Genomic DNA, 26,126 nt, shown 5'->3' on the forward strand with positions numbered 1-26,126 from the left:
AGCTGAAATCATTCATGTTTACCAAATTTAGCTTAATAATTGTTGATAATTATATTTGAATAGTTACCATCATCTTTTTACCAAAAAGCCAAATGTTAGCCTACCAAATGGTAAGATTATATCCATTTATTGGCATATCATAATAAACTATGTATATTGAACTAATCCCCATTAGAATCAGGCACTGTAACAAGCAATAACTCTCAGATGTGACAGCTATCAAAGGTTCTGTTAAATATTTTACTGGGGCTTGAATCATCTTACTTGTGGCAATGATCACACCTCAAATCACTCACAGCCGTATTTTTCACAATTCATTGTTACTCTTTATTACATAATTGAAGCACAAAAAACTGTAAAAAACAAACACAAAACATCTGCAAGTCTCCAAAAGCAACATTAATGCAACCAATGTTCATACAAATAACCATTATTGCAGTGAGAGCACAGGAATTCTAAAAAGATAAAACTTTTTACTAACAAAATTGGTACAAAATTGATAATACAAACACTTCCATGTACACAAGTCTAATCATTTATGTGAAACTTTCAGAAAGTTGTTCTCACGAGAAATTAAGAGCACTATTAGCAATAAAGAATTTCTGAGAAGTTAACATCACAATGCAGCTTGTGTTACTCCTTTAGTTTGTGTGGAGCACTGTGACTTTCTACCAAACGGTAGATGTCGCAATAATTTATGACAAAGTTCTAATCCATCAAGCCAAAGCAGAAGTATATACTTGTACAAGAATACAATTGTAAAGCAACTGGAATACAATCAAAACACAATCTTGTGTATTTAATCTCCAGGAAGCTGGAACACTTTTCACAAAAAGAAAACAACAAAAAATGCTTTCTCAAAGCTCCCTCCTCTTTTCCTAACCACCTCAAAATGCCTGAGTTGCACGTTCTCTGAAACTCTGTTGTGCTTGTGTAAAATGACACTAAAAAGAAAAATTCATTCAAAAGTTGCATAAGGCCATTGAAGCACTGTGAAGCAAGATTATTAAGTTCAGCTGCAAAAACCTCATCATTCATCCTTGTATGAACGTTTACCTGACAGTGGTGCTGTAGATTTCAGTGATTCAGAAGTAATGTTTGGCCAAATACTCAAGTGTGAAACCAGCAGCCTGATCAGTTTTTAAGTAATTCTTGGAGATTTTATGAACATTTTCCATTGTAAATCTTATGATTTATTACTGAACTCTTGTACTCTTGATGTACAACAGAAAATTATTTAGCAGATCAATGATTAGTAAGTCATATTTTAAGTATTGAACAAAGACAGTACAGTATGTATTAAAGCCTTCCTTTAATGGTTGTTATACTGAGTTTCTTATCCAATCACCACATTAAATGTTGGAAAAGCAGTGGGAGACTTCTTATCATTTATACACTTGCAAATGTCAGTTACAGCATATAAATTAAATGATCTAAATAATGGGGACCACATCTTCCCAAAACAGAATCAAGCTGTTCAACAAAGTGCATATTAAATTAATCACCACGTCCACCGATGTTTGAAAGAGTCAAAAGCATCCTCAAGGTTGCCAAACCCAGCAAGATAAAGATCTAGTAAAAATGCAAAAACATTCTCTTTTACTTGTTTAAACTTTAAAGTACTTTTCCACACTATGCGAGTACAACGTATACGTTTGTTGCTTTTGAGGCTGCACCTTTAACTCATGAGTGGGGTGCAACTCTGTACCTTGTTTTTTTCAAACATCTACTTACGTAAATACAAACAGACTGCTCAAAGATGTTTCAAAACAAATATACTCTTATAGATCATTGTGAAAGAAATAATCTTTTTTTTCTTCTTCAAACATTAGGAATCTAGCAGTTGATTGCACATTCATTGTTTACACCTCTACCAAATATGGTCACTTTAAAATATATAATTGGAGGCAAGCACATAAGCTATACATTCAAAGTCTTCTTGGTGAAGGCTGAGGTGTGTTCATTCTAATGGTAAGTGTTGTCTCTAGGAGAAAAGCACGACTGTCGCCTGACTGATGCTTACATGTGGTTGTGACTCTGCTCGTGGCTCCACAGACTGAAGGCCGTCTTGAAGGTTCTGTGGCAGAGTTTACACATGTATTGCCTCTTAAACGTCAAGGCCGACAGAGACGGTGCGTGGTAAAAGAGTGTGTCTGATTCATGAGGGCCACCTGGGTTCTCCATGCTGTTTGATCGCGACAGAGTACTGTGGTTGCTCTGTTCTACTTCCGGCCTCTTTGTCCTGTTTGCTGCGGGGCCACAGGGCTCCGGGCTGCTGGATTCCTCAGCTATCACTGCCGCGGCCGGTGCCGACTGAGTGGATTTGAGCACGGAAGCCTGCGGTGAGGGACGGTCCGAGGTTTGAGGGGTCAGGGGTGGGGAGGGCGACAGAGGCGACGGATGTCTTTCCAGTTCTTTGGCTCCGGGTTCAGTAGCTGTTGACATGTGGGACTGGAAGTGGCTCCAAAGGCGGAAGTTGGTCCTGAAGGCCTTGTTGCAGATATGACAGATGAATGGCTTGATGTGGCACAGCAGCTCCTGATGCCGTTCCAGGTCTTTGTGAGAGCTGAAGAGACTGCCGCATTTCTCACACGGCCAGACCCCGGAGTCCTCAGGTCCCGCTTTGGCAGCCTCCGCGTTGTCCCTCTCGCTCACTGGCTCCTCCAACGGCTCCTCTTTCACTACAAGCTTACCGTGGTGGCCCATACTCAGGTCTTCAGGCACATATGATGAGGAGTCTTCCGAATCGTACATGTGTGGGCCTGAGGAGTCACTGTAGCTGATGTTTTCACGAAAGTTCCCAGAGACTGCAAGCTCGTCGCTGTAATTCTCCTGTCCGAGCTCTTCAGGCCCCTTTTCACTGTTCTCTTGTTGCTTCAGCTGAATCTGTTCTTTAACAGTCATCATGTTGTGGTTGTGAACTTCCACCTGGTGGCGCCATATGCTGAAGGAAGATTTGAAAGTACGCATGCATTCTAGGCAAGTCAGTTTCTTGTACTTGCAGTGTCCCTCGTGGTCCTTCTTGACAATTGGACTGGAGAATCGGAGGCCACAGTAAGGGCAGACGGTTGCATGTCGGCAGCCTCTCTCATGGTCACCCTGTTCCAAAAGTGACGACAGCTTCATGTTACAAAGCCGACAGGAGTAAACACCGGTGTCTGGGTGTTTTTGTTGAATGAGCTCATCCTGTTCCTGGTAGAGGATGCTCTCGCCCCCTGTGGCCTGCTCTGTCTTTTCAGCAGGATGTGTCCTTAAATGCTGCCTATATTGAGACTGGAACACAAACACTTTACCACAATAAGGACATATGAAGCTTGGTCGTGATCTCTTTTTGCTTAATGAAGGTGACTGTAAACCCTGCTTGTTTCTTTTCAGCTTCCAAAGCAAAGCTTTTTTTATTTCCCTCTCACGCACAATATCTATTAACTTTTTTTGAAATTTCTCATCCAGCATGGAAGAGCTGGAAGATGATGCTGGGTTTTGTACTACCCCATGCTGAGTTTGGCAGTGAGTCCACACTTTGAAGTTGGTGTGGAAGCGCTTGTGGCAGATGTCGCAGGCATACGGCTTTTCTGGGTTGTGATACATATTTACATGGCGGTGTAGCCCAGCGCTGGATCGAAACACCTTTAAACAATTCCAGCATTTGAAAATCTTGTTCTGAGATGGCTCCCCACTGTTGTCACTGGGGTCATTGCTGACATGTTGAGGTACCGTCTCAGACATGTCCATATCAAGTGAAGGGGCATGATCTTTGTATGATTTGTTCTTCTTGAACGGGTACCTCCTGTTGTCTGGCCTGTCTTTTCGTTTTCCTGGAGGGATGACATCTCCCCTGAAGCCTTGTTCGTAATCTGTTTGCAGGTCTTTCAGACTCACTGGCAAAGCATCTCCAACTGTGATCCGAATAATGTCCATGGGGTCAGCGAGTGGACTGCTGGGCTCCGCTTTCAAACTGATATCTCCTTCTACCTGAGTTTCCTTATCATACCTGCTGTGGTACTTTGGCCTAAGAACCAGAGGGGATGCTCTGGTTGAACTTCCATTGTGGGCAGATGTTTCGGATCCAGGTGCTTTTGAGGCCATTTTGACAACCGACTGTTCTCGGTTTTGCATATCCTTGAGCTCTAGCGTGGGTGAAAAGACTGGAACTGGGCTGTCCATAGATAATGATCGACGGAGGAGGCTTTTTATCAGTGGCCCGCTCCTGTCGATGGTTTGGCTCAGCTCACTGGGTTGACTCTGCAAGGGAACTTTATTACAATAGTGGTGCTGCGGCTCCTCCTTCTCCTCTTTGACATCGTGATCATTTCCAGACTGCATCCTTATGTTCGTGACTTCAACATCACTAAAAGATACTGATGATGTCAGCTGGGGCCTGGCAGATGTGATGTGGGATGAATTCCCCTTAAATATGGAGGTATATGGATAACTGAATCTCCTCTCGGGAGCTTTGATCTGTTCGGATGACTTCCTGCTGGATTCAGAATGTCTGACCGACTCGTGCGAGTTGTGTTCTGATGGAAGCTGAGCTGACTGTTGAGCAGAATGGGGAGATGATGATCTATCTGATGGTTTTCCCTGATAATCTGAGCGAGGGTGATGGGATTTGTCATTCTGGACCCGACATACAATGACACTTCTTGTTTGGACATCGTTCTCATCCCCCTCTGAGAATGAAAACCTTTTTCTGGAGACACAGTAGGATGCATGTGGCCTGGTTGACACGATGTTCGTGAGAAAAGGGATTCCAAGGCTGTAGCCTAGCTCTTGAATGGCTGCCAGGCTGCTTTTGTCAACGAAGAGCGAGGAGGAGTAAATGTAATTCAAAACTATCTCGAAGGCGTCAGGCTCACAGAAGTCCAGGTTTACTACTTTCAGTGACTCTGCATCCATCCGTGTGAAGAGAGATTGGAAATACTCACTGCTGGCAGCAAGAACACTCTTATGGGCCTGGTACCTCTGGTCCGCCACAACCAGTAACACATCACACATTTGGCCCTGCAGCCGCTGCTCATTAAGGACACCCAAAACTGAGAGGGCATGGGAGGGGTTACTGTAATTCACAAGGCTCTCCATGGCTGGAAAAAATAAAAACAAACAGTGTAAGTAAGAAATTCATGTTTTATTACAGGAACTCTCAAATGTGCAGAAAACAATCTTGCACAAATATTGGGACTTCATTTTTGTCATTTCCCTTATGGAAAATGACAAAAATGAAGTTCCTTGTAATATTAAACGTATTTATTGTGTAAATGCACATATTTTAAGTGAAAAGAATAACTTTATTTATCTCCAGAGTAATTACATTGAGTTGTACTGACTGTTTGTTATGACTAGCAGAGATAAGATTTGAACCATTTTGTTTGTAAAACAGTGACACATAATACACAGGTGCAGACGCTCCAGTTTTATGATGAATTACATCATGCTTGAAGTCTGAAAGTGCCTCTCCGTCAAGCCACTGACAGCGACACAGACCAGTGCAGGAAGTTTCTATCTTTCTTCTTCTTTTTTTTTTTTTTTAAACATCCTACATATACAAGATATGAGATGAGGTACAACAGGTTTTGACTGCTTAAGTTCAAAGTCATACCAATGTCTGTGTAGAAACATTCTCTCCTTTGGATCTGCAAGCACGGACATATTGATATTATTACCAAACATACATACAACTGCGTTACTGGCTGTGAGGATGCTAGCATAAAAACGATTATCAATAAACTTACAAAAAGTTTTAGTTAAGCCAATACAGCTACAATCTTTCTTTCAATAATTGAAAAATCACCATATATAATCTGGACACACTTAATAATAAAAATACTAGGGTGCAATGTAATTTCTTATGAAAGCTTCCTGCATCATGCAGACACATACTTGATAGTCTTGTATTTAAAATATATAAATCTTTAGTGATATAACACTTTTCTAAACAAGCATATAATTCATGAACTCATACATTTGTTGCAAATATAAATTAAGTTACAATGAGGATCAATGAGTGATTCAAAGTTGAAAAATTAGACTACACAGAATCCTGGATTGTAATTGGATTGTAATCGTGTTGTAATTATGCTGCACAAAGATTGTGCAGCAACCAGCAAGACAGAGACTTACAAGGAATAGCATATAAAAACAAAAGCAGGTTTTATTTTTAGGAGAGCAGTAAAAGAGACATAAATGTGGAGTCTCTGTCAGCTGAATCTGAAAGATTTAATAAAACATTTGCTTAAAAGACAGACCTGGATGTGTCTATAATATAAGAACTTTTGTTTGGGCCTTATAAGCATCTGATGTTCAAAGCATTTCCCTGTTCCTGGTTGTTATGAAGTTGCCATATTTTCCTCGCTGAAGTTAACCAATGAAAGTATGATATGAGAACATTACAGAGCCACTGCCGGTTAAGTTGATTTAATCGGTGCAAGAAATATTGAGTTGGAGCTTTTAGACCAAGAAGCAAGACAAAAGCAGAATGAATAATCAGCCAATTATTGTGATGCAGTTTGATGAATGGGGCACATTCTGACCATCTTGATGACTCAAGAGTACAATTTATCACCTTTTTTAAAACAAATAAATAAATAAAATACACCAAAGAACGATGCAGTCTATAATACAGCACAGTACTGTGTAAAGGTCTTAGGTACTGTTGGTCTTGTTGATATATCAAAGTTTTAATGACATCCATAATTATTTTTCAGTCTCTTTATTAAGAAAACCCATTGTGTATCAGTGAAGGGAGTCAAATTGTGGAATAACTGTAAAGATGAAATGAAATCATGCAAATCACTAAGTAAGTTTAAACAAATCTTTAAAAACACTACTCTGTATGGATACAAAACGAAAATGGACACATGAACTGACAGCCAATGACCAAAGTGCCTTGCTCAGCTGAACCACTTTTTCTTTTCTTTTAGAAGTTCTGTGAAATTAAGAAACAGTAAAAACAGAACATTAGAAGGGGTAGGACTAGAAAAGTTTTTTGAAACTTCATCCTACACCCTTTCAAACAGGAAATATTTATTTACATATAGATTGGTCTCTTTAATTTGCTTTGTTTTGCTTATGGTTTTCTTTGTTGTTCTTTGTTTTTTTTTTTCGGTATATACATTTTATGCATTCTGATTATTTTGTTTTTGTTTTAACCTGTTTGAATAAAAAAAAAAAGAAAGAAACAGAACATACAGTGAGATGTAGACTGATTAAAAGATTACATCTTTAAAGAAATCCAATACTCCTTTAAATTACTTTTCATTTCCTTTCCCCCTGCATTGCCCCCTCACAGCCATTTATTTTGAAAACTGTAACCGGAAGGCAGGCAATTTCTGATGAGCACGTTGACACTTTCTATTTATGTTAACGGCAAGAAGCTTCATTCATTCATTAAAAACTAAACATTGCTGGATGGAGTCTTTGTCAACAACTTGTGCTAAATGTTTAAATGATAAGGGAACGGGCAGTGGTGTCCTCTCTCTCAGAGGAAATGAGGGAGGCTTTCGGCATTAGATCATCCATGAAACGTGGCTCAGTTTCCCCTAACAGAACTTCTGCGACAGAAATGACGCTTTCAGTTTAAGAAGGAGCACGCACATGTCTCCCTGAGCGCTGGCGAACGGTAAAATAAAGAAAATAATAATATAAAGATGCGGATGATCGAGCCATTTAGCCGCACGGCTCCATCAAATCAGGAGCGGAAAAGTTGAGCGCGTTTTTAGTGACACCGCCGTAAATCCCGGAATGAAAACACAGTGTGCGTGGAGAGTTAATATCACTGCAACAAGAGGTGGAACTGGTGTTTTCTTTTATTTTATTTTATCTTAATACGGCTCAGGGCCGGCCCGACACGGCTGCGGAACAGGTTGTGTCTGGTCAGGTTTTACAGCAGCACAATCCCACTTTCGAGTTACGTCAGGGAGGAAAAGGGGGAAAAAAAACGTCTGCTTAACAGCACTCCACCAACTCGGCTTCACTCTCCACTTCACTCTCATTTCATCTAACGGTAAGTTTAGCAGTCTCCCTACACTTACCGATCCCGTCGTGAAAACCGTCTTGCCTCCGCAAAGCCAGGACTTTATTCAGTGTTGTGTAGGTTTCTGCGTGCTGGTCGTGATTCCATCCATCTTGAATTTGACGTCATCCCACACCAGGGATGAGGTCATCGCTGAGAGCGCTCGTCAAGTGCACTGAGCGCTGATTGGCTGGTGACCGAGCAGGGGGCGGGGCTAACGGAGGAGTCACAGTGGGGCCCATTTAAAGGAACATGTCATATTTTTCGATTTAAGCCTGAATTATGGTTCTGCGTTAAATCGACGCAGAACCTACGCCGTAGCCTACGGCGTAGGGTACGCGGCGACGCGCACCGTACGGTGCGTGCCCTACGCCGTAGGCTCTGCGTAGGGAACCATAAACCATAAATCAGCCTTTAGCAGTCACACTTTCCTGTATCACACACACACACACACACACACACACACACACACACACACACACACACACACACACACACACACACACACACACACACACACACACACACACACACACACACACACACACACACAGATAACCTATACATATATAGGTTCAGCTATGGAGATATAATGTGAATGTAACTATATGCATCCTAACCCCAGTGAAACTAATGAGCTGTTTTGAATAAAAAGATGCCTAATTTGTGTCATATTTCATGTCCTGTGGGGACTTGTTGCTATGTGTCTGTGGGCGGTAAGCGTTTCCTGGAAAGGTGTGTTACCCATCAGCAATGGTGAGAAAAACTGCACCATCCTTGATTATTTCTATCATAATCGGAAGCATGCAATTAATGTTGTTTTGGGGAAATTGTTATTTTATTTTCATGGTAAATGTATTCATGCATTGTGAAGTTAGTTGCATCCATATGCATCAACATGTCTGCTGGCAGTTTTTGCTTAATGGTCTAAGTTTGATCAGGTTAATTAACATTTCATTTCTGCAAAACAATTATGATAATCACCACAAACAAAAAAAATCCACCAGGCAAAAGTTAAGGAATGTAAGGGGCCATTTACATTTTTACTTCAGCAAACATGGACATGTATTTATATTCTTAATGCATTGCAAATACACGTGAATCCATTCAAAAACATGCACAGTCTTGATTCACTTTGTGTTTAAAATATTTCCAAGAGCCACAATATCCTGCTGCTTTTTCACATAAAGAGAATCGCGACATGTGGGAAAATGGCAGGGAAGTTCTCACTCCTCCTCACATGACATTACTAGTTGACACAGTTGGTTGTTCATGTCAGCAGCATAACAAGCACTGCCATGGTTACCTGTGTGGAACCAAGTCGTTGGGGACTTTGACTCCTCCCAAACCTCATCTCTTTCATTGGAACCATAAACATGTTTACTGACACTGCAAAAGTAATATATGTATAATTTGTAATGTCAAATGATCTATTTTACAAAAATAATAGCATTCTCTGATCTTAATTGGTTTAAGAATAATGATGCAAAAAAAGTTTGTTTTTAATAATTATAAACACCATGCTGCACTATGGCCATCAATATCAAGTTGTTTCATTGTAATTCTTAGGAAAATTATTGTAGTTAAATTGTCTGCTATATTATTCATCCAAGGTTTACTAACTGGCTGTCGTTATTTTTTGGTGTGACTGGGGTTTAGTGCTGTTACCATGGTTGGAGAAAGACAGAGTCACAGAGGACTCGGTCTTAGTATACACCCCGAGCAGTGAGTTTGCATCATTTCAGAATGAAGAATGCATTTACAGTGTGGTGGTTAAATATATGGCTGAGATTTTGATCTGGGAAAAATGAGTTGGATGCTCTCCATCTGGGCGGCAGGGACCCTGCTGGCTCTCTGTGGGGGACAAAACATTGTGTATGACGGTAGGCCCCCACTCCGATGACAGCTTCTGATGCAAATACTATTTGGCATTTATTTGGCTTTATGTGCCTCACTTTCCTTTCTCTGTCTGTGTTTGAGTTACTTGATGTCACAGAGGCTGGAAATGTACACATTTACACTTAAACATTTGGAATAACTGATAAAACAAAAAACAAAACTATCCTTCACTAGGAAAGAGTCTCTCTTCATTTGGTGAAGTTATGTATTCGTAACGAGACCAGGAATGTGAGTTTCCTTGTGTTCCACACATTACCCTGTGACGAAGCTTTGTGGTGGGTATGCTACCCTGGAAGACATGAACAGTTAATCTTTAAAAAATGATGCATCGGACAATGGAGAAGCAGGTGTTGTGATGGATACAAACATGTTGGTCACTACTGTGCCCTGTGTGAGTGTGGCATGCATCAATTACTGTATGGCTTGAGTACCGTAGAACTGCACGCATTTATTTTCTCTATAACACATTGGAAGAGTCTTTGCATTTGTAAAATCTCATAACAGGTAATCACAATGGCCCTTTCACTGACCTTTCAGTGTGTGGTGGTACCATGTTCAAAACCCAGACGGAGGAAGATAAACTGCAAATCTACAAATACTGTATCTCTCTGCTAATGTATGGTCTGTAACATGTTATTTCCTTTGAATGAAGCTCTAAACAGGAGTGGCGAGGTTACTACCAAACCAGGATCATGTCCGACTGCAGATGGATTGTATCGCAGTTCTGTGGACTGTGAGTTGGATATAGACTGTCCAGGGTGGCAGAAATGCTGCCAGAGATGGGGCCGTTCTTTCTGCAGTGATCCTGCAAGTGAGTGAACATCCTGATGCTAAAGCTGCGGTATGCTGCTCAAAGTAATGAGCTCTTAGTCAAGGATAGTTGCTTATAATAATGAATTAAAATTGACTTTTTGGTGTTTTCACTGAGCAAGTGTTATCACAAATGACAGTTATGCAATAATGTTAAAATGTTGTAAGTGATTAAGCTCAGCACAACACAATCACTGCAAAACAGTCTTGATTAAAATTAGCTACTGGGTGGAGAACCCAGTCTTACCAGCAAAGCTGTGCCAGTGAAACTTCACACAAGTTGCAGTTTCAAGAGCAGAGCCACAACATTTTTACATCTAAGAGAAAGATTGCTTTATTTATTTGTTGAAATGTCCAATTAAATGTCCTCACATTCATAATAAAACACACATCACATTTTATTGCTATTTTTGAGCTTTTTTTCTACATCCTGGCAGAGAAATTAAATTTTTTTTATTTTCAATATGAGGGAACCGATCCTTTCAATTTCCCTTTCAGGTTCAGCCAATTATTTTAAAAATAAGGGCTGCCAGTGGAACGCAACAGTGACGGTGAAGACAGATTACCAGCAACTGATGTCCAAGGATGATGGGCTCCGTAATCACACAAGATTGTTACAAGCAATGGTAAAAATCAACTGCTTCTTCCGAAGCGTTTAAGATTTCTGCCAATTAGAATTGAAACATACGTTTTAGAAAAAGACGTAAACTTTCTCCATATTCAATAGTAAAGGTGAGGAGACCCTTCCTGTTTTAGATCAGTTAGGATTAATCAAATTAATTAATCAAAATCAAATTTCTTCATTCGTAAAATGTCAGAATAATGAGAGATACCAACTTCTCTTTCTTTTTATTACTTTCAGTCAGTGAAAGCCACAGCTCCGTAATCACTAAAAATGCCAGATTACAGTTTGCAGCTGCATATGACGATAAAGATCGTAATTAGTTTTGGAGCAGTATCCTGTAGCATGATGGGACAAAAAATGAATTATTAGATCTCAGCGATCATCATTATGTTTGGAAGAAAAAGGCCTTCCCAAATGTGAAATATGCGGGTGTAAGTATACAGTTGTGGATCTGCTTTGCTATAGGTGGGACTGATGGGAAAATTTGGTGATACTGTAAAAGCTCGTGCTAGCAGTTAAAGCTCAGCCCCACCAGCTGTGTCAGGAGGAATAGTATAGGTGTATGTACATTTCTGACTGTAGAGAGAAAAAAAAAGCTGAAAAATATTATCTCACTTTAATTTAACTCTTTTGAAATGTATGTTTTAATTAAGTTACGTCAGGAAATATTTCCTCAGTTTTGCTCTTAAATGTGGAGAAAATAGTTTGTTTATTATAAACTGTATTCAAACATACAACTGTATGTGTTAAAACTCCTTAAAATTACCCATCAAGAAATCCTGCTCTGTGGGAGGCAAATTTGCTAGAGTTGTGGTAACTGAGGTAGACACTGAAAGCATTGCAAGTTATTGCACATATTGTTTGTTTATGCAGGCCGGTTCACATTTCGGTATTACTAATAGTATTACGTTCCTTGATATCCCAAGAACTCTGGCATCCCAAGTTGACTTCAAGCATTTCCTGCACACATAAAGGCTTCTACAGAGTGGGTCATTTTCATGTTTAGTTTGTTTACAGTCAGCCATTGCTGATGGCGCAATCCCACATTCGTCTGAATCAGGTCGTAGCCTACGACTGAGGGCTCATCATCTTACAGTCTGTGCATACCGTCCTTGAAATCTTATCTGAGATTAAGCAGATCGAGGCTGTACAGTGAGATGGAATGATCTTATACGACTGCAGAAATCATGCAGTGTAGGAGCCGTGAGGTGTCACAATCCATTTTCCTCATTGTACTGGTTACAAGCATGGATACATGAGGAGGGTTGTGTCAGGAAGTAGCCTGGCCAGCCGTATCGATTCACTTTGCAAAAACTCTCATGAAATGGGCCCGGTACTTCTCCCACTCACAGCCATTTCAACCGGTACAGAATGTACCAAATGTACCAAATCATTAGCCGCAGAGCAGTGGAGGGTTGTATACAGTAACTCATCCATAAGGGTCCAAGAACCACTATTCAAAATAACCAAGAAGGTAGCAGAATTACTACTAACATCTTGGATCAACAAGTTTCTACTGCAAAACTGATAATAGTCATTCCTACACCACTGGTCTCCATTTGAGATGAGTTTTGCTGAGACTTTTCTGCCTGTCTCACTGCTTACATCTCATGCTTCATTTCTCTGACTGGATGTGTGCCTATCTAATGTCATTAAGAGGCAGTTTAATTTCTCCGTCTGCTGGTACCACCGCATGTAAATCAAAATTGAATCCAGTGAAGCTAGACTAATTCTTTGTATTGAAAAGGAAACAAACTCGCAGCGGTAGACAAGAAAGGCATCTGATGTAAAAATAAATCAGTATGTCAAGCCAATATGTAGAATGTGATGATCCACGACGATAAAATCTCTAGCAAATCATCACCATGTCTTTAATACTCGCTTTGGAAATGATGTTCATGAGGAAAAATTCATCTTGTTTATTTTTCCAAAAAGGTAACCGGAGCTCTGGAGTCTGAGGTTTCCATCTATTACTTCAGCTCATGGCCTGTGCATCCTTACAGAACTGCCACCTCTCTACTGATCGGGTGCAACTTCACTCTTTCACTGTATGATGTCACATCAAAACTGCACCTTCTTCTCAAGCACATACCGGAGGTGTCATCTGTGACAGTGGAAGGTGAGGACGCGCTGTTGTTCTGCACAGCAACACTAATTCATTTTGAAGCTACTTAAAGCTGTTTCTTTCATGCAGAGAAATGGCATTCTTGTAGAGATCTGAGAATGATTCATGAGGCACGAGAACACGGTGTTCAGGAAAAAATGACTCAGTCGCACCACCGTTTCCTTCTCCCACCACTTCTGTGTGAGTGACAGTCATCTGTGGGATGTTTCCTGCAATAGCGGAAAATAACACCAGAGTGACTGCGCACGCACACGTGCAAAAACACACGGCCCCCCACACAGATATTAATCATAAAATATAGTTGTTTCATTTACACACATGACAGAAGCAAGCTCGTCATCATGCATACACATTTATCTGGCATCAGGTTAACATTCTTCTCTGTGCTGCAGGCTTTAAATCATCTCTGGAGCTGACTGTAATAATACACTTATTTTTAGACACATCTGAGTGGCTAAGCGTTCGTATTAAAGATACAAGGAAGTGAATCAAGTCTGGCTTCTGCTTTGTATGTTAAGCAACAGTATTCTTTCATGAAACCTTAAGAGATGTGTTGATTTTTATTTGCTTATTTTAACATTATTTACATCTTTCTAGGCAATTGGTCAACCTATTTCTGTTATTTACATTTTGTTATTCCTAAAACAAAATCAAACATAGCAAAATCAGCAGAATCAGCTCTGACATTTGCTTGTGACTTCCTCAGTATTCTTTACTTATGTCTGCATTTAAATTTTGTTTGTTTTTACTGCAGATATGGACGAATGCGAACACCCTGCTCTTCATCAGTGTTCCCTTCAAGCAGACTGTAATAACACAATGGGCTCCTATCAGTGTGTGTGCCATCAAGGATACACTGATGTTGACCCCAACAACCCTGGAGTCTATTGTACAGGTAAGAGTAAACCATACAAAGTTGAACTGCAATACATTTTAATTAAGGAGTACATTGTTGGTACATTATAACTGCAATTAAAGAGATCACAAACATTTTTCAAAGAATCACGATATGGATGGAATTACACATAACAAATTATACAACCAGCAACTACTTCATCCAAGCCAGAGACAGACAGAATTATGAAATGCCAACATACCTAGAAACCAGAGTTCAAACTCTGTTACACAACCAAGTGCTTTTGCCCTTTCCCTGCTAAAGTCAGGCCACAGCATGCAGTTTTCACACACAGACAAGGTAAAAACCTGACACAGACATGGTGTCCTGTAGCGGGCCTACGTGCTTTGGCTCCATACCAGACTGGTTAATTGGCACATCTGACAAACTTGTGTACAGATCTGATTAACAAAGATCCAAGAAACACTTTATAACAGCGGGTTTCCCCTCTTGTAGGAAAGTCCCAAACATCTCTCACTGACAAAGACTGCAGTTGTCATGGGGATGTGGGCTAATACACAAAGTAAATGCATGTGAACAGTTTTATTATTCCACATTATTTGGCAGTTATTGGTAAAGAAAAATCTGCACGTCCTTGGTATTTCTTATGATTTGGCAAAACAGACATGTTAATACACGATGTAGAAGAGACACAGAGATAAGGAATTACAACCTCTGACATTAAACCAGAGTTGAAGATGGAGGAAATGTAAGTGTGATGGAATATATTTCCTTAATAGGACCTTATGATTCACTCTACTCGTCTTTATTTGAGCCACAATAGTGGAAAAGGCCTCTGCATTCAAATGCAATTTGAAACACAGAAAGGTCTTAAATTAGCCTGATGGATCAGACCCACATCTAGAAAGTAGGGTCTGAAAATGACCCATAGTCCCTCCGGTTGCTTGTCAAACTGCCTTTGCAGGCAGATGGTTAGCACTCTGACCAATCAGAGCAATGAACAAGTAGACGTATTCAGAGCAATGGAAATAAGTCAACCGGAAAGTGTGAGTACATTCATCTTTTACCGTAGGCTGTTGGCAAAACAGCAAATACATTTATCCTATAAAGGAATGATTTGAGTGGTGTCTTCTTTTGACTTTTTTAAGAAAAACTCTTTAAACTTTAACTGTCGATGCCAAAGCCAATTGAAAGAGCAGTTAAACCTTAGCCGTAGCCATCCAGATGACATCACCAGTCTATCGTCATAGTGTTAAGCCCGCCCAAAGACTCTCTCTCTACAAGGATAGACTGATTTGATTGGCTCCCTGTGACTTTTGGACACATGTAATGAGTTCCAAGATGATAACTAAATTTAACTGCAAAGCAAATGTATATTTGTTAGCAGCACCTCTAGATTTTCTAGGCTAGTCTTAAATAAGACAGTGGGTAAAAATTGTCCACCTCCACTGACAGAAAAATAAAAGCATCGAGCAAAGAAATGTTACCGCACGTTGACTGTAGTAAGACCAGATGGAAGCACTGTTATCTACCAGGAACAACATTGAACATGCACTTATCTTTACTTGCAGCTCAAGTCGCGGTGTGGAACACCACAGGGCCCCCGCTGACCCACCTTCCACTGATGAACGCAACCTTCACCCCGTCTTCCAACGGCACACAGGACCCTCCAGGCAATGGCACTGTGGGTCTCCTTATCTCCTCTGAGACCAGCGTGATAACACCTCTGAGTAACACAAGCTCTGTCACTTATAATTCATCAAATGCTTCACGAGGGACAAGTTCTGTGCCTTTTACCAGCATGAGCACAGCTGCAGAGTCAACTCTGCCAACATGCCGTAAGAATCACCATCTTCTTATCTTATAGATTTTACACAACCAGAGTTTAAAGCCTGTGTAGCAGGTGTTGGGTCCAAAACTATTGCTATTCAAGAAGAAATATTTTATCTTAAATATCGATATACACCCTAAAAGCTGTTCTCTCAAGTTATGAAGTTTGCTTGGAGTGAGACGTAATCCGAGTGTCCCATCCACCAGCTTCTTAAGAAGGAACACTTTTGAGTATACCAACTGTTTTATTTATTGTATAACAAAGGAAAACACTGTAGTGGCCATTGTCTATTCACAATATTCACGGTATATTAAATAATTTGTCTTAGTGATGTATAATAATAATAATAATAATGATTAGACGAATAAAATAATTATAATAATAACAACAATGATAACAAAACCAAATTGCCCCCTTGAACAGCAGTGGTCTCATTCAGCTCTAAACAAACAGTCTAAAAAATGAAATAAAGAAAAACACTTTTAGCCCTTTGAACGATGGTGGTTATTCTGTCCCTGTTTGCGTGTCCCACCTTAAGAGTCCTGCTAAAAGTATGTTTGACTGTATTTAGTAGTTTTTGTAAATCTAGACATGTAGTTTTGGAGCTGTACAAAAACCAATACAAAAGTAAAAAATATACATCAAAAGCACAGTATGGCATCAGAAAGAAAGTCCTATGGTAAATTTAGTGCTCTAGCTGCATGTTCTGTCCAAATTCAGACCTTTAATTTCTGTGTATTTGTAGGTTTTAATATACTTTCGGACAAGATGTTAAGATAGGTCACTACTACGCAAAAATTATACAAAACTGGTACTTATTGCGTTTGTAACAGTGTAACAGTTGACACGTTTACAGTATCAGGAGAATTATTTTGTCATTTTAATGTTAACTGAATTAAAACTAGACTTTTAAAACACACGAAGAGATGTCCTTCCAAATGCAACTGTTATAAATCACAATTCTTAGAAACAGGGTAACATGCCCTGACATGACATCTTAAATTGAATCATACTTTATTAATCTCCAAAAGTAAATTACATTGTAGGAGTGCAAACTGAGAATAAATTAGTAGAAAAAGAAAAACATTGAAATCAGTGAAGAAACTTTGGAAAGTTGGAAATATGGCAAAGAGAGAAATGTGAAGTCTCAAAGATTGCAGTGAACGCACTGAGGTGTTGTGGTTGAAGTCTGGCAACAACTGATCAGACCAAATCACATGCAGCATTGACAACTGAGAGAGATGAACTCTCTTGGTGGAAAACAAAGATGGGAGCTCATGGCCAGCCGTCAATATCCGAGGTGCATAGATGCTCCTTCACAGCAACATGTCATCTGTTTTTAACGAGCACTGCAATACCTCCTCATTTTAGTCAGGTTGCTTTATGTACAGTGTCTCTCTCCAGTGAAAGCTGGGTAAAGTTTTTTTTTTGTTTTTCAGATCCAAAATAAGTTCCCACAGTGACTCTCCCTTTTTATGTGTCAGTGATCTCACAGTCTCTCGGGCTTTTCAAGGAAAAATGGTTTAAACTTCCACTTCCTTGCTCTCTGTTTTACTCCCAGTAAATGTCCTCAAACGTGCCCATCTGGATTTAACAAATGTTTAGTCAGTTGCTTCCATGTCTAAAAGACTTTTCCACTGTTATGGTTACATAACAGATGTTTAAAAAGTACCAGAAGATATCCTTAAATCAAAAAAATAAATAAAATAAACCAATAAAAATCCAAACCAAGGTAGAAAAATGTTTCTTGTATTAGTTTTGCAGTGGGAGAAAAAAAACTATACAAAATCTCAAGATGTTGCTGAGAAAAACAAAACGGAAACAACAATGTAGTTGGTATTGAACTGATGAGGGATTTTTGTTGTTTGTGTCAGATAAGCACAGGCATATCCACATGCGTCATATACAAACACGCAACATGAGACACATAAACAACAGATCAATGTCAGTAGAAAGATAAATTATTAGCAACATCCAGCATAGCTGCTTAAAATCTACTCTCATGGTAAATCTACCAACAAACTCAATCACAACAATACATTATTGAAAAATGAAATTTGCAATCGTTAACATGTCCCAGAGGAGCACATACTTCCCTTCCAGGACTTTAACCCAGATCTATTAGAAGCTATTATATAAAGAAGAATGAACCAGTCACAATTCTGACAACAGGAAAGATCTGTTAATTTTTGGGCCGACAAAAAGATTACCGCGTTACTATGTAAGCTGTATTTTACTATATATAGATTTTTTTTTTAAACACAGAATAGTGACCAAGTTTTCTTGGTGGTTAGGGTGTGTGACGTGATGTAATAGATCAATCTTCCTTTCTTGTGCTTGTGTGCTGTGACAAGGACAGTATTCCAATATGTTGGTCCAGTTGGTTTTTTGTTGAGTTTTAATGATGGCTTTACTTAACTGCACATTAGTCAGTGATAAGCTGACAAGTGTTGCAGCAGTTCCAAGATGGCAGGATAACCTCCAGTTTTGGTCATTACTGCCCTCTTAAGGTTGAAGGGAGGATATGGCTCTTGGATGAGATCCACAGTGTATTTACACACTTGATTAATCTGTCTTTCTATGTTTGTGGCTGCTTTTGAAAAGTACTCATATTTACCGTATGTCTTTGGTCTGATCTTTCCAGCTGGGTGAGCATGACTGGGACAGCTGAGGGAGCATTGTCCCCCCCGCCCTGCATATATTAATGGTTAATACCAAGTTTGACCAAACCTAAAAGCCACCTATATATTCATTCTAATCTTGCAACAGAGGTTTATTTGTGTGTGTGCATTGGTGTGGGAGGTGTGTGTTTCCCTCACCAGCCCTCTTAACAGTCTAGCCATATTTTATTGATCCCAAGGAGAAAAAAAAAGAATAAAACATTCTGCCAAAGAGGACTAAGATCACCAAAAGTGGGACGTGAAAAAAACAGGAATGGAAAAGCAAGATAGTGATGGTGCAGTTTGAAAGGAAGCATTCCCTTTTCAGTGTGTGTGTGTGTGTGTGTGTGTGTGTGTGTGTGTGTGTGTGTGTGTGTGTGTGTGTGTGTGTGTGTGTGTGTGTGAGTGTGTGTGTGTGTGTGAGAAAAAAAAAACTTAAAATGTTTTAAAGTCCCCCAAACTTTCCAGTTTTTAAAGGGGGGACTACACAAACATCTATTTATTATCTAAATCCATCTCATCTAATTGCTGTCACAGAGACGTCTTGCATTTTCTTAGAGCTAAATGGTAAAATGATTATAGAGCAAACATCTATGAAGATTGATTTCACAGGGCATTTCACAGGGTCTGCATTGGACTTGCATGGAGCCAGAGATCTGGGTGAATGCCTAATTCAATCTGACTTTGCCAGGATTGTTCATGTCCGTTCCTGCAGGTTTGGTCAGAACTCTAATGTCACAACTTTGTTAGACACAGTCATCAAAATTTGAAGACAATTAAATTAGGTGGCCTCAAACAAATTGACAAGGTTGTGTTGTAAACCTTTATGAGTTGGAAGTTACTACACTTCCCAACGTTTAGCCGTAACAAAGCAAATGAGCAAATGAGCATACGTATTTCTACACAAATAGTGAAAAATAACCCTTTTCCACCCCCTCTCCTTCCACAAACCCACTTTCAGAACCCGCCATCATCACCAGCTTGTGGTCGGCTAACGTCACTGGAGCCGCCATCACCATCTCCTGGTCAAGCCAGTTTCAAACCAACCAGACTTTCCGGGTCACTCTGAGCAAGGAGTCAGAGGTCATTTACTTTTGGGAAACCAGTCAGACTATGACAGAGATGAGAGGACTTCAGCCCGGGGTACTCTACAATCTTACTGTCACACCTTGTGTCTGTGGAAGGGAGGGAGCCGCTCATCACATGATGATCAAAACTGGTGGGAATTAATCACAGATGACATTGCCCGTGATGTAAAGATCTTTTTAAGTGTGTAGTTGGGAATTGGGAATTTCAGTAACATAACTAACTATCAAATTGCTTCTCTTGTTTGAATTTAAATATCAGCTTAACGAGTTTAAATTGTGGCCACTTGACATTTTTCTTCTAGTTGTCTTTATACCTTTTTAGGTAAATAGCATGCTGAAGGTAATTTACCTGACCCTTAAAGGGATGTAAAGCGATTAACTTAATAATTATTTGTGATGAAGGGTTATTCTAACCAACAGGCCTGGGGTTGTTCACATAGCTAACATTTCATGGTGGAAAATCTGGTTATTGTGTTTACTGTTTTTTTGGTAGATGCTCAGACTCTTGGTGCCACAACACGACTTTCTAACATCCAGTTCACCGCTGACCTTAGGAACAGCAGCAGCCAGAGCCACCAAAACCTCACTAAGAGTTTTATAGAAGAGGTGGGTGTGTTGTGATCATTATTTACTGACTAAATGAGATATTTATTCCAAACACATGCCTGTTTGCCACAAGCAGATCTACCAGTCTCTGTCTCCAGAGATGAAAGTCATGCTGGATTCCGGCCAGATGAGGGTTGAGGTCAGAGGCTTTTCCCCGGGGAGCGTGGTGGTAGATTTCACCATAATCTTAAACCCAGTTCAAAGCTACGAAATAATTAATGCATCCACAGCCCTTGTGCAATCTCTGATGAACAGCTCCAAATACGTTGTGGATGCAAGAAATACAAGCATTAAAGGTATAGTATGTCTCGTTTTATTCTTTGTATGTAATGTATTATAAGACTGGAAGGGATGACAGACTGGCGACCTGTCCAGGGTGTAATGAGCTGGGATAGGCTCCAGCAGACCCCCGAGACCCTGCAAGGGATAAAATGGGTTTAGAAGATGGATGGATGAAATATTTACCTTGACAATTTGATCAAAATCCGTAAGAAAAAAAATTAGCCATGAGGCTTTTATGACCTTGGTTCAGTTCAGGACAGAAAAAGCCCAATTATATAAGATGAATACTCAAAGTTTACACATTATCATTAGAATAAAAAAGCCATTCATGTACGTACATAGATGCTCAACTGTGCCATAAACCAGTAACATTTGTAAATCCCAAAGGAAGCGCTCCAATCTCTAATGTTAAATGTTAAATACCTGACTTACTGACCACATATGTGCATATGTATCTTTTTCAGATTTTGATGAATGTGCCTCAGGGGAAAATGACTGCTCAGTATGGGCTTCATGCATAAACACCTGGGCTTCTTTCACATGTGCTTGCATTCGCGGATTTATAGACAATAATCCAAAAAGGCCTGGTCGTACTTGTCAAGGTAGGGTCTCACAATCCTGGAGGGAGAAAGACCAATTTTGTGCAGATTATGTGTGCTCATGATATAGTTGTCTTTACACTTTTTGATAAATATTATATATTATGTGCAGCAAATGCTTCTTTGGATATGACACCTGCACCATCAGTGGCAACATTTTCTACTGTAGGAGCAGCCCCCAGCTCTGAGATAACACCCCCCGCGACGGCTCTGGTTAAAACCACAATCACAGAGACACAAGACGTGGTTTCCACAGCATTTACAACCACTGCTCATGCTCCCACCACCTCTACCACTCCCTTATCAACAGTCTTTCATCTCCCTGCAATTAACAGCGCTGCCCTAACAACCACTTCTGTCCCAACAACAACCATTTCTACCTCTGCAATAACTACTACATCCTCTACTTCAACAAGCACCTCCTCCACCCTGAGATCAGCAGCTAATGCATCTTTACAAGGAGCCATCTCAGTTCAGTGCAGAGTTGCTTCCATTACCACGACTGTTGCCAAAGATTTTCTTGTGAATGCTAACGTCCAGGAAAGCGCTTTATACTTGGGCATGATGGAATGTGGGGTCAATGGAGGCAATGATACCCATGTTCAGCTGACTGTAGCGTGGAATGAATGTGCCACTATACTTGTGCACGTAAGTCTCTATACTATTCTTAATGCTCACATCTTTAGTAGGCGATGCACATCCCAGCATTTTGTCTTAAATAGAATTGCATGAACTCTGAGAAGGTCTTTCATTGCTTCTAATGTTGAACGTTTCAGAATGACACCTATTATACAGCATCAGCAACCCTATTTAGCACCATGGATCCGTACAAATCACCCAATGGAACAATGGAAGTTCCCAGAATACAACTCAAAGTCCCCATCATGTGCACCTACCTGAGGAGCGCGTTGATCTCTGCAGACTTTGGCTCTATGGGGTATGTATGCTTAACCTGTTCTCATGATGACTCAGCATCTTTTAAAACAAACATAAAACCCACAATCTCACTGTGATGTATGTCCATGTCTCCAGAACAGAAGATTATTTAATACGAATTAGATATGTTCTAGGCTAGACTTGATACCATTTTTGAAGTTGGAGGTTGCACTACCCAACCTCTCACTTCCCATAAAAAAGTTCATTTTTAATTTTTTTAATTTGATAAGAGTAGAACATTTGACCATAGTTGTTATATGAGCAGCAAAAGGCTGGTTAAAGGTAAGCTGCGCCAAAAATCTGTACTGGATACCTATGATCTCAGGCCCCCTGGTTGGCTCTGTATTAAGAACAGGCAGGATTTTGTAATGGAAATCCCTGCAAAGGCTCAGGAATATTTCCATGAATCACTGTCTAAGAACACAGCTGTATGTAACATTCAAAAATGCAGATGGACTAAGGCAAAGTGGAAAACTGCCCTGTTATCAGCCAAATCAACATTTGAAATTCTTTTTGGAGACCATAAGTGCTGTGACCTCCAGACTGAAGAGGAGAGGCATCATCCAGTTTATATTCAGCGCTCAGTTCAGAGCTTGCATCTCTGATGGTATGGGCTACATTAGTGCTTAGGGAATGGGCAGCTTACACATCTGGATAGGAAGCATCAATGCTGAATATAGGATTTATAGCAATGTATTGTTCTCATCCAGACGACATCTTATTCAGTGAAGGGCTGACATCTTTCAGCAAGACTATGTGAAACTGCATAATGTATTAATTTCGAAAGCTTTGACGTGGAAGAGTTTGGTGCTGAACTGACCTGCCTGCAGTCCAGACCTTTCACATGTTGAAAGCATTTAACACATTTTTAAAAACAAAACAACAAAGAAAAGCCAGGATTTTTAAGCAGCTTGAATTGTAGGCTGTAACAGAAAAAAAACTGATCACATTCTTCTGGCAAAAGTCCAAGAACCGGCCTCCTCGGGTCCCAGCCAAATGTATGCTGTTGTTGGAAGATGAGAGGATGCTGCACAGCATTAAACACCTTTTAAGACATGTTGCTGACATAAAATAAAAAAAATATTTTTAATCTTTTTTTTTTAATATTACATTTTTTCACATTTAACATTTTATATATATATAATATAATATCATATGTTTAATATTCTACCATAAAATTAAATATAGATTTATGAAATTTATAAATAACTGGATTCTGTTTTTATTTGCATTCTACAGTGTCCCCTTTTTTATATTGGGGTTGTAATAATTAAGCACAATATGGATATATGTTTAGAAGGGTCCTGAGTGTCTAAGGTTTGGCTCATCAGCTGTAAGATACATAAAACATATCACTGGTGCATCACCTACAGGTGATGTGCAGTAGATAATCTTGATTAATTCAGCTTCTGTTTGCAGTTGTAATATCTGCGTGCACCTTGCCTTCATCCATTTCCAGCTATGACATGATCAAAGATGTCCTCGTCGGCATGGGATCATTCCCGGTGATAGTGCAGCTGATGAACGGTACCTCACCTTTGCCCCAGAACTACAGCCTGGCCCCCAAAGAGCCTTTGGTCTTGGAGGTCGGCCTCAAAATCACATCAGAGCAGATTAAAGTGGTCATCAATAAATGCTGGGCCACTCCCACTCAAAACCCTGCAGACCCCTTCACCTACACCTTTCTGGAGAACAGGTCTGCTCCTGCTACATTTTATAATATACTTGCAATACCTTTCCTTTTTGTTGCACCTGAATTATAGATGTTGTTTTATTGCATTTATACATTGTGTTACTATCATTACTGCTACCAGTACTTCAGAGTATCCAAAGTGGTTGGGAACCAATATATGGCATGAATATTCCTTTTTATTTATTACACGACCATGGTCACTATCAGTTAAAGTTCCAAGAACTGGAGGGCACTTTTAGATCCTTGTTATACCAAATTCCAGATGCATTGTTTGGAGAAAAAAGTTAATGAGTTTGAGAAAATCAATATGTGAAAACTGGATTCAGCTTTAAAAGAAAGCATAAAATGTCTGCTTTAAGATAAATAACAGGTGAAAAATGTGATTACTTCACCTTCTCCACAGTTTTTATTTCAGTTAGAATGTTAGTTGTCAGTTTCTGGTCTGTGTCTCGACAGCTGCCCTCTGAACATTTTCACCCAAGTGTTGATGAATGGAAACTCCACCACCTCCCGTGTGTCCGTGCAGATATTCTCCTTCATCAGCCTGAATGTGATCTATCTTCACTGCCAGGTTCAGATCTGCGTGGAGATCGGATCAGATACCTGTGTGCCTGTGAGTGCTTTTTGATTCATAAACGTTATACACACCCTTGTACTTAAAATAGCATGTGCACTAGCTCAATGACACATGTAAGTGCCGGAGTATTCATAAATGATATTATATGGAGTGTTCTCACATTTTCTTGCAGGACTGTCTACAAAGAAAAGCTCGGACCGCAGCTCGGACAGTTAGAACAGTGTTTGGCTCATTTGGGCCTGTAACCAAGCCAGATGACGGTACTCCAGACAGTATCTGTTATGAAATATGTGAATATTATGGTGGTTATTCTGTGAGGATATGCATATATTTTTCTGTTTCACCCCATAATTACAACCTTTCATTGGTTTAATCTGATTCTTTTTTTTTTCAGAATCTCTGGAAGACAATTCTGACATTCTTCATATAGTTGGCCTCTCCTGTCTTGGAGTCGGTCTGTCGCTCTTCTTCATCATTGGATTTGTCTGTCTCTTTTACTGCCAAAGGAACCGCATTGGTCACTACAATTTCAACGTCAAAAAACCAAAAGAAGAGACCTTCACTTACCTGGACGTTCACGCCTAAATCTGCAGCAGGAAGTATGCTCAGCCATTACCCGAGAGCTGCCTCTAGGTGTCACTGTTGCACTGCTTACATTTATGCTCTTATCCAACACTGCTTATCTTTGCACATTAAGCTCCTTATAAAAAATATTTAAACAATATTTCAGCCCCTCTCATATAAATCATGATGTTAAAATTACGTGTATTGTTGTGGTTATTATTATCCTTATTTTCATTATTATGATGATTATTATCATTATTATTTTTAACAATATTTACAGTATAAGAAATATAGTTAATGATTAATAAGGATTTATGTAAGTTTATGTAGATTATATTTAAAGTTTTGTTCTGAACTTTGTTTTTAAATCAGAGAAACCTTTTAAATGTAATGAAAATGCTTTGTATGGAGAATGAGCCACTCATGTAAGTAACATTGTTACTTTCCCGTTTTCAAATATGATAACATTAGACCAACTTCGATATTACACAGTCAAGATTATTTTTATTATATTTTGTATTTATTTTCTTTTTCTTCTTTAAAATGTCATGTTTTAATTTGTAATTTTCCTATCATGTTCCTAGAGTTATATTTACTCATATTTTGCTCTGCCAATGTATGGTATGTGCCTGAATAAACCTGTCTTACATAAAAGTAAACACTAGACGGTGCTGTTGACATACTTCACAAAGAAAGATGACTTTCATCTTGTACAGAGATACAATGTTTACAATGTTTAGAGAGCACAACTTGAAGTGACATAAGGAAAACAATTCCACGTCAGGTTATTGGGTTGGAGTGGGGGGTATTTGTAGTGTCATTGTTTCTCTATAATCAAATCATCCGTCCAGGATCCAGAATCCAGCTTTTCCCCCATGCAAACTTCCCATAATGCCACACTGCTGACTGGCGGGGTCTTTAATGCAGCTCTTGGATGAACGGGTGAGGGGGTGAATGCTAAAAAGGG

At 39.6% G+C, this 26,126-nt stretch overlaps 2 protein-coding genes across 2 annotated transcripts; one reads left to right on the top strand and one right to left on the bottom strand.

Moving 5' to 3' along the window:
* On the bottom strand, positions 1–8,143 carry zbtb21 (zinc finger and BTB domain containing 21). Its single transcript, XM_061740193.1, has 2 exons — positions 8,028–8,143; positions 1–5,081 (listed from the first exon to the last, which is right to left on the bottom strand). The coding sequence occupies exon 2, from the start codon at positions 5,077–5,079 to the stop codon at positions 2,020–2,022; it is 3,060 nt and encodes a 1,019-aa protein (XP_061596177.1). The 5' UTR covers positions 5,080–5,081; positions 8,028–8,143; the 3' UTR covers positions 1–2,019.
* umodl1 (uromodulin-like 1) lies at positions 7,738–25,367 on the top strand. Its single transcript, XM_061739236.1, has 17 exons — positions 7,738–7,750; positions 7,832–7,999; positions 10,560–10,718; positions 11,216–11,343; positions 13,278–13,461; positions 14,222–14,362; positions 15,895–16,161; positions 19,776–20,033; positions 20,396–20,508; positions 20,585–20,804; positions 21,255–21,392; positions 21,502–22,037; positions 22,166–22,326; positions 23,785–24,021; positions 24,475–24,631; positions 24,768–24,855; positions 24,990–25,367. The coding sequence occupies exons 1-17, from the start codon at positions 7,738–7,740 to the stop codon at positions 25,178–25,180; spliced, it is 3,159 nt and encodes a 1,052-aa protein (XP_061595220.1). The 3' UTR covers positions 25,181–25,367.
* Positions 25,368–26,126: the final 759 nt, after the last annotated feature.

The sequence above is a fragment of the Cololabis saira genome, chromosome 14 (genome assembly GCF_033807715.1).
Source record: "Cololabis saira isolate AMF1-May2022 chromosome 14, fColSai1.1, whole genome shotgun sequence".
NCBI classification, from domain to species: Eukaryota; Metazoa; Chordata; class Actinopteri; order Beloniformes; family Belonidae; genus Cololabis; species Cololabis saira.

Coding starts and splice junctions, on each gene's coding strand:
- zbtb21 (XM_061740193.1), bottom strand. CDS start 5,079: ATGGAGAGCCTTGTGAATTACAGTAACCCCTCCCATGCCCTCTCAGTT.
- umodl1 (XM_061739236.1), top strand. Junction 8,000..10,559: donor CACTCTCATTTCATCTAACG/GTAAGTTTAGCA, acceptor CTTTGAATGAAG/CTCTAAACAGGAGTGGCGAG. Junction 22,327..23,784: donor GCAGACTTTGGCTCTATGGG/GTATGTATGCTT, acceptor ATCCATTTCCAG/CTATGACATGATCAAAGATG.